General features: G+C 36.9%; 1 protein-coding gene across 4 annotated transcripts in view; it reads right to left on the bottom strand.

Annotated features, from left to right (window-relative positions):
• Nucleotides 1-6,386: 6,386 nt before the first annotated feature.
• Nucleotides 6,387-9,387, bottom strand: part of Lrrc28 (leucine rich repeat containing 28) — a 141,749-nt gene continuing 138,748 nt past the window's right edge. For 3 of the 4 annotated variants that reach the window (XM_076848842.2, XM_076848845.1, XM_076848843.2), the window contains one exon: nt 6,387-6,695. In XM_076848842.2, the coding sequence (XP_076704957.1) occupies nt 6,623-6,695 (73 nt within the window). In that variant the 3' untranslated portion in view covers nt 6,387-6,622. The remainder of the gene's footprint in view (nt 6,696-9,387) is intronic. The other variant, XM_076848844.2, reaches the window with a different exon arrangement.

Below are 9,387 nucleotides of genomic sequence, written 5' to 3'. Positions count from 1 at the left end.
GGAATGTTTAATCCATTTACATTTAATGAAATTATCAATAAAGTGGGATTTAGGTTGCCATTTTGGTTTCTATGTCCTTTGTAGTTTTGTCCCTCTACTGCTCCATTAGTTTTATGCATTCTCCCATTAGTATTTTCTAGTGTATCATTTTATGAGTTCCCTTATTGTAGCTTTTACCATATATTCTTTAGCTATGTTAAAGCTATTTTCCCCTTGATGATTATAATTAACATCTTGAATCTAGTTTGGATTTAAACCAACCTAATTTCAATAGTATACAAAAATTTTGTTCCTATGTAGGCTTTTCTGCCCCCATCCTTTGTACTGTAGTCATGTAAAATGTTATTTTTATTTTGTACCTATCATTACCACAGATTTTTATGCAGTTGTTCCTAAACCAGGAGAGTTAAGAACAGAAAACAAACTCAGGCTATCTTATATTTATATACAGTTACTTTCACCAGTTCCCTTTATTTCTCCATATAGATTTGTGTTGTCTATTTTAATATCATTTAACCCTGTAGGCAGACTTGTTACTGAAGAATTCTGTTTTTGTTTATCTGGGACTGTTCTAATTTCATTTTCATTTTGAAGGATAGTTCCCATGGGTATAGAATTCTTATTCGATAATTATTTACTTTCTGTACTTTGAATATGGCATTCCACTGCCCTAGTCTCCATTACTTCTGATGACAATCCCTCATACATGAGTCACTTTTTCCTTGCTTTCAAGATTACATGTCCTGTCATGGATATTTTTGAGTTTTTCCTACTTGTGATTGATTAAGCTTCTTGTGTGTGCAAATCAATGTTTTTTAAGTCAAACTTGTCTTTAACCATTATCTTTTCAAATATTCATGTTGCCACTTTCTTTTCTCCCTAAGACTCCAATCATGCATACATTTGTATGCTTCATAGTGTCCCACAGGTCTCTGTGGCTATATACATTTTTCATTGTTTTTCCTTTCTGTACCTCAGAATGGATCATCTCAACAGACCTCTATTCAAGTTTGCTATTTTTCTGCCTGCTCAAATCTGCTATTTAGTACCTCTCACGAATTTTTTCATTTCAGTTATTGTTTTCAACTTAACAATTCACATTTGGTTATTTTAATTTTTAAAAATATTTTTAGTTGTAGATGGACACAATACCTTTTTAAATTTATTTTTATGTGGTGCTGAGGATTGAACCCATTGCCTCACATGTGCTAGACAAGTGCTCTACCTGTGAACTACAACCCCAGCCCCTGGTTATTTCTATTATTTAATCATGATTTTCTATGTGGTGAGACATCATTTTCATACTTCAGTTCTTTAGACATGGATTTTATTTCATTAAGTATATTTAAAGAAGCTGACTTAAAAGTCTTTTTTGTTTACAAGTCCAATGTCTGTATTTCCTTGGGTGCAGTTAGTGTTTTATTCCTGTGTACTTTGTTTCTTTGCATGCTTCATAATTTTTTTGTGTAAAACTGGATGATTTAAATAATATGTAGTAACTGTAAAAAATCATATTTACTTACCTCCATTTTAAGAGTTTGCTGTACTTGCTGCTTTTTATTTTAGTGAATTTCCTGAACTAATTCAGTAGTCTATATTCTTTGCAATACATGAACATTGAAGTCTCTGCTTGGGTAGGTTAGCAGAGATTTCCTGACTTGAAACCAGTGAGTTTCCCAGTCTGTGCAGAGGGCTGTACACACATTGCGACACTCAGCAGGAAAGGTGACAGCTGTTCACTTTCTTCTTGTGCAGAACCACAAGGTCAACTTAAGTTCAGAGTTTAGGACGTTATCAGGTCTTTCCTGAGCAAGAGTACATCCATTGGCAAGTGCAAAGCTCTACACATGTGCATGACCATCTAATCCCCAGAATATCAGAGCTTTTCAAAACTCCTCTTGACACCTCATTCCCCAGCTTTTCTTCTTAAATTAAGGTTTTGGTTAGCCTATTGTTCACTGCAAGGATTATGTGCTGCTCCAGGCAGTCACATGTTAATTATCTCGTGAGTATTTTTCAGCAAATGTTCCAGAGGAAAAGACTTTTCACACTTGACAAACTCAAATCCCGTAAAATAAAGACAGTCCAGCAAGTAATATCTTCCAGAGAACTGACCAACAGGTCAAATGACTGTTCTGTGGAAATGAGGCTTTAAAGGAGCTGTATCCTCCTTTGCCCCCTCTGGTGGCTTCCAGGCTACTGTTATACACCACTGTGTATTGTTGGTTTTCAAGGAGCCAGTGGAGATGGAAAGGGGATGGAAAAAGGGGAAGTTAAAACACCACAAAGCTCACTGTTCATGCTGTGATCCAGTTGTTTTTCTTGAATTAATAAGTACTCCTTGGATTGCTGCAGCCCTTGGTTAGTTTCCAGAATTCTAAAAAAAGTGAATTCTGACATTTTGAGCCAATTTCTTCTTGCTTTGACAGTGAGTGAAGGGTGTTCAGAGGTCCTTCCTCAACCATTTTCACTGGCTTTGATTTAAATATCTAATGCTCTCTTTCCTTTCCTACAGAATGAATTTGGATAAAACAATAAAGATACCACCACTGACATTTCTGAGCATTCGTATGGTTCAAACTCAATTATTCTATAAACATGCAACCAGACTGGATGCAGTATGAATTTTAGAAAATGGCCATACTCCAAGTGGACATTGCCATAACTTCTGGACAGCAGAATCAGAGTGTTAGACAATCTTTTCATTACAGACACATATATCTTGAATCACCAGAAGAAACAAAACCTGATGCTTTTTAACATAGGCAGCAAGAATAACCCAAACTTTACTGTAAGGTGGAACGGGAAAGAAAACAACTCTTGCAGGTTTCTTGATTGCATTTAAAAATGACCTCCAAATGCTGCACCTTCTGCTTAGCCACCACTCTGGGCTGCCAGTACTTTTTTGTGTCTGAAGTATGAGACCATGTAGTCATGCTTCAAAGAGCACATCTTAGTGTGTGAAGCACGCTCTTTTTCTGACTGAGGATAACAGTCACTCTGCTATGATGAATCCCTTTCCTAAGAGACACCTGCATTACTTTCAGATCTATTAGCTGATGACATCTATTAGCTGAAAGAGAGGTACTTCCTGGGTAGAGACGGTGAGACTTAAGTGATTTTCTAGACAGATATGGAGCTATTTTCATGAGCACAGATTTCATAAAAATCTTCTCTGAAGAAAAGGCAAGATATTCACTGAGCTCTTGGAGAAATGTAAAAGTGCCTCATTAGGAACAAGCAGGAGTGAATGGAAATTGCAAAAATAAAAGCATAATAAAATGGTCAGGGTTATGTAAGAAAGCATTTAAATAAGATTGTCAAAGAGTGTTTATGAGTCTACGCAATGAATTTACATCTCAATGTTTAATTATATCAGGTTGTATTAATGTTAGTCCAGTTAAGTGTCCATGTTCACAAATCATCTGAATAAAAATGTTTTGATTTCTGATGAAGCAATGTACTAGGTTTAAGTTTTGTTAATAGTAAAAAAAAAAAGAACGTCATTTTTTTCAATTCAGGAAGGAAAACTAAACATTAGTATTAATAATTTTAAAAACTGCCTTCCAAAGTTCCCAGAGATTATGAAATAGGTATGTGTTTTAGGCAAAACTATATGCAGTCAACTGGTGTTGAAGTTCTTCTTATTTTTTTCCCCTTAGACCTCAAAACATTTTAATATGTAATACTCAATGTGAAACAAATGTGAGATAGTCAGACAAGTAGAGTGTGGAAGGATTTAGTGAGAGATGAGTTCACTGACCAAAGAAAGTTTAATATGCCCCTCACTCTTCCAGAAGATGAGGGCCAGATAATAAACAAGATCACTAATCATCTTTAGTAGCCAGAGAGGATCCTCCATCAGTCCTTTCTGGTCCTCTCTGTTAAAATATTTAAAAATATTTTAAAGTATACTCAAAATACACATTAATTGAAGATGTAGCATTTCATCTACACAATATTATAGTTAAGATTTCTGGCATAACCATTAGGCATACTGAAGAGCACTGGTAGAGTATGCATTGACGTAGACCCCTTGGTACTGCTTCCCAGATGACCTGTTTCATGAGGCTATTCTGGATTTTAAAACTTACCACTAGCCAACCACACATGAGGTCACTGTTGTAAACTTACCTGAACAGACTCTACATTCCAAGTGGCTCACTTTAAAAAATTACTATTATTGCATGAAGTATTTTTCTACTTAGAATAACTACTGCTCAGGGCAACAATAAATGATAAGGGCATTTATCTAGCAAACATGAGGACCTGGGCTCGATCCCCAGCACTGTTTAAAAAAGTAAACAACATACATAATAATTTTAGATTTGCCTTTCTGCAAAGGTTTGGGCAAAATTCAAATACATAGCATGTAGTCAAATTTTCTCCAATTGACAACACTCCTTTATAATATCAAAAAGTTAGGAATGACATCAGTGAATCCAGCACAAAATTTCTGTAATAAACAGCACCAGGGAAACCATGTTGTAAGTTCCCCTTCTCATCAATTAAACCCAGATGCTGCACCCCAGGGTTAAGGTTGAGATTGCCCAAAGACTGGCTGCCCCACCAAGGCTGATATTCAACACACTCCAGTTTATAACAGGTAAAGAGAGCATCTTGGAGTGTAGGTGTCTTTGTAAAATTTCAAACATGTTTAAACAAGATTATTACATACTTTATCTCAATGAGAATTCCTGAATATCAGGTTAGCACATTTCATGGCTCCATTTTAAGATATATGATGGCAGAGGGTGAAACAGAAAGATGTAGCAATATATTTACTGTCATTTAAATAACAGGTATCAGTCACTTAGGCTTGAAGCACATTTGTGAAGTTTCATGCCACATTTCTCACCCATCAACTTACATACAAGTAGGGATTTTGCTAAAACTTCAATTATTCCAAAAGATGAAAGAAGTGGTACATTTTGATACAGATCTTCAGTTTCTATTATACTTTAGGTCTTTGAAATGTTAAAGCTGAACAGACTAAGTTATGAAAGGGACAAGAGGAAGTAAGAACAGTGCGAATACAGTTGGAACACATGGTAACTTTCTGCCTTCACCATTCTCCCCAGATAGTCTGCTTTCTGAGCAGCAGGTGGTGTGACTGTAAAGAGATCACACATTTGTCAGTAACTATGTAGGATTTTTGGCACTGTTAGAGCCTAGCATTACAGAGTTAGGGCAGCTAATAAAATGCCATCAACCAGATTTTTGACAAGTCTGAAAGTTTTTGAAAATAACTTTTTTATCAAGCAACCCTTCCTGGTTCTCTTTTCAGTCCTGCCTTAGAGAACAATTTTTTTTTCTTTTTAAAAAAATCACTTCACAGCAACCAGATGAACATCTGGCAGCAAAGTAACACTAAAATGCCATCCTTTTAAAGGAAGGGCAAATACGTGACTCTTCCATGAAGAGTTTGTCTCTCTGGCAGGGATAGGCTCACAGGCTGTTTATGGAGGTTTTTTTTTTTTTTTTTTTTTTTTTTAAACCAAAGCCCAAGGCTGTTTGGACTTCACCTGTATTTTCTCAGTGATATCTGGACAACAATGTTACATATATAAGAAATCCAGAGTCAAAATGACACAAGCTCATGTACTAGGTAAATAATGTGCTCAAGCTGTACTTTGGATGGCCCTGCTAACAACTAGTAGCAGAAGTAGCTGAAGCCATTTTTTCACGTGTAACAATGATAGCTCAAAATCAGTATGAATTTAATCATAAACCCACCTAATGGGAACAGGGAGGTCTTATTTTGGTGTGTGTTTTCTCCCCTTTTCTTATTATGCAGACAAATGCTTAAATCTAGAAAGGATAAGATCTTTTAAAGCCTCAAATATTTCTTGGGCTTCTCATTTATTAAAAAAAAATCTCATTAGAAAATTAAAAAATTTTTTGAATTATTTTTTTGTATATAGTCTTTCAAATCAGAGTGTATTTCATTTTTGTTTTTAAATCCCTCTTGATGGTCTCTTAATACGTTGCAAAACTTACAAATACGGTTGTAACTTTCCAGAGGGTGTGTGCTCTGGGATCTTGCTGCGCCTCCACAGGAGTCTAACTTTGCCGCCAACTCAGGCACCCCACCCTGCTATGCGAGACTATTAGGCCATGGAGTGTGCTGAAATGCTAAAAACTGACAAGTTTCCACTGGAGAAACCATGGAGAATAATCGCAAGGGGAAATAATCCTCTGGGGGAAAGAAAGAGAGCAGGAGAAGTATCACTGAAGGTAAGCTGTTCAAAAGTTAATTTGCCTGTATTATCAAATTATAGTTCTTCAGGGAACTCACTTTAAATTAGACGTGTGGAGGTTCATCAAACTAAATAGTTTACGTATAAGACACACTCACATAAAAAGAAAAAACACAGAAGACAGGATGTCCTTAATTTGGGGGAGGATATATTCCAACTTGGGGGAAGGGTGAAGGCGTTTTAGCTGTGCAGCTCAATATGACATTTCCAGAGAGTTCTGCATGCCCCCGCATGAGACAGGACAGGATGGAAGGGCCTGTTCTGCCCTGGCTGGACTATCCAAGCCCTGCTGCACACAGTGTGCGACTCAGAGGCGGCCTTGGTGTCAAGCTGGCAGTGCTCCTGAGGCTCTTGAGTGTTTATCAACTCAGCAGGTCAAAAGTCTGCAGACACTGGGTGGAGCAGCAGTAAGCCACAAAACTAACAGTTGTCCTCCTGGAAGTGGAGAAAGGAGAGAGAACACTGTTAGTTCAAGATTAAAGTCTCTGGATTCTTTCCACTGGAGACAGTCTTTCTTTGTTACAAATAAATGATTGGGCATGGTCAACAGACTGCATTACAGAAATATAAATTTCCTTTTAAAACTGAGCTGTCATCAGGTAAGGCATGTGTGTGCATGTGTTTGCTCGCTTTATTAGTGGTATTCTGATGACATACTATCCCTAACCTCACTGCTGGGGAATAATTAGCCTTTTCCATATCCTGTTCTGAACTGTGCTTAGTAGAACTAACTGTGCAATCACAGATTTTGTAGTACATTATTAAAATCATACAACAGAAACCCATTTAGCTAGAATACATACATACTGCAGAGCTTAACAAAGGTATTCCCATAGATTGTTCATGGAAATAATTTCAGAACCTGTTATCACAGTTCAAGGTATTCCCACATACCAGAGGAATCCCTTCTCAAACTCCTGTTTGGAGACTTCTGCCTGGAGGCCTCTGACACCCTCTGGACAGCTCCAGGTGTTAGGTGCCTGTGTTCCCACAAGAAGTGCCATCCTCTGGTGAGGGGAAAAGAGGCTACTGTGCTAAGTGTTTTCTATTCCTCACCCCTTAATCCAGTCTCTGCCTATTTGTGTAGCCTAGGAAGGTGATCTCTACAGACTCTACCCTACTAATTGGGAGAGCATTCTGTGGCATCGCAGTTACTCAAAGCATCAAATAGAATGGCAATGGACAATAAGGTACAGGAGAGCAAGTGGCTGGGGAACCTGATGACTATGGCCATCATGGTGAATCAGTCTTTTTGGGTGACATGGCTTCTGACTGTGTTGACAAGATTGGGGGTGGAGGGAGGGAGACAGGGAGAGAGAGACAGGGAGGGGAGGGGCAGGCTTCATGCCTTGAATTCTCAACTCAAGGAATAGGTAGAAAATCAGAAAGTTTCTATGGTGGCCTGAAAGGATAGTCATTGTATGATGCAATGAGGAACATGGCTGAGGCTATGGGAACATTGGGTTGGACCCAATTTAGTGTATCTTCCTCAGTCACCTGAAAAATCTCCAAAAAGGTCAAGAGATTCCTTTCACTAAAGCATTGAGATATGTACTGGTGAGGGGAATACCAAATGGAAGGAGCAAGCACCTTGAAGTTTTAAGACATGCCTACTAGAGGTCAGAAATAAACCTGCAAATGTTTGAAACCTGATACATAGTGAGGTATTAAATGGAAAAGAAGAGTGTATCCAGAACTGTCCATTATAAAGAAAGACAGACATTTGGTGGGTCCCTTTGGGCTGTGCTGGCAATATCTATTTCAGTGGAGACTTGATTCTGTCAAGATAGAATATCACAATTTCTTCCAGTCTTCCATGTTATAACTTAAACATCCTAGTTATAGCACAACAAACAAGTTTAGGATGACTCTGAAATGTAGAATGAAGGCAGATAACCTAAGGACCTTGGGACTTGAGCAACAACACAGCAAGGGTAAGTTCTCTGGGTTGTCAGGTCTTAGATATTATTACCTTATTATCTCATGTGTCTTAGCAGAAGCCTCCAATTCAGAACCACCCACAGGGACAAACAAAAAATCTCCAGGAAAAGTATGTTCCCCTAAGTCAAAAGACTGGGATAGGGAAATCTATAATGACAGAAAGTGGAGAAAAAGTTGTTCAGAGTTGGATATGTCATGGGGGAGGACAGAGGACTAACAGCTAAAAGTACCAGATTTTCTTTTAGGAATGATAGAATGTTCTAAAATTGACTGTGGTGATGGTTGCATATACTTGTGGATATACTATATATATACTGAATTGTATACTTTAAATTGGTAAAACTGTAGAATATCTGAATAATTTCAAGAAAGCTGTTAAAAATAGAGCCAAAAGGAAAAATACATAAACCTACTATTAGAACTGATAGAACTACTATATAAAAAAATCAGTATAGGTATAGAAGAACCAAGTAATACAATAAACTAAAGGATCTAATTGACATATTCAGAATACTCCACTCAATAGCATTTGTAAAACATACAATTTTTTTCAAATGCCTATGAAATAATCATGAAGATTTACTACATATAGGTCTATTAAATAAACTTCAACAGATTGAAAGAACTCATCTATAAATGAGATGTCTGGTTTCATCTTGGACACGTAAAGAGCCGGCGTTCTGTTTTTCACAAGAAGTATATGTTGAAGGAACTGAAAATCAACAATTTTTCTTAATCCCTTTGGAGAACTGAAATTGTACAATAAAGTGCCACCTCAAAATCTAGAGACAGTGAATACAGAAGTCACAGCTAAGATCTGCTGGACAGAAGCTGCTGAGACATAAACTGGTAGGAAATGAAAATGTTTATGACAGGATAGAAAAAGAGTAGAAATCAACAAAATTAAAAACATCATTATGGTTAAGATCAATGAAACTGATGTCCTCAAAGACTTACAAAGATAAAAAGAAGACAAATTACTATTAAATATGAAACAGGTAATAACCCTATAGATCCTGCAAGCTATTCTAATGATATAAGGGAATACTGTGAACAAAAAAGTTTTCATCTTAGAAGAAACAGATCAACTCTTTAAACAACACAAACCACCAAAACCCAACTGAGATGAAACAACCTAAACAGTCCTATAACCATTAATTTAAATTTGTAATTAAAAAAAAAAGCA

The sequence above is a fragment of the Callospermophilus lateralis genome, chromosome 3 (genome assembly GCF_048772815.1).
Source record: "Callospermophilus lateralis isolate mCalLat2 chromosome 3, mCalLat2.hap1, whole genome shotgun sequence".
In the NCBI taxonomy this organism is placed as follows: Eukaryota; Metazoa; Chordata; class Mammalia; order Rodentia; family Sciuridae; genus Callospermophilus; species Callospermophilus lateralis.
The sequence above is the reverse complement of the archived record's forward strand: the minus strand, read 5'-3'. Positions and strand labels throughout refer to the sequence as shown.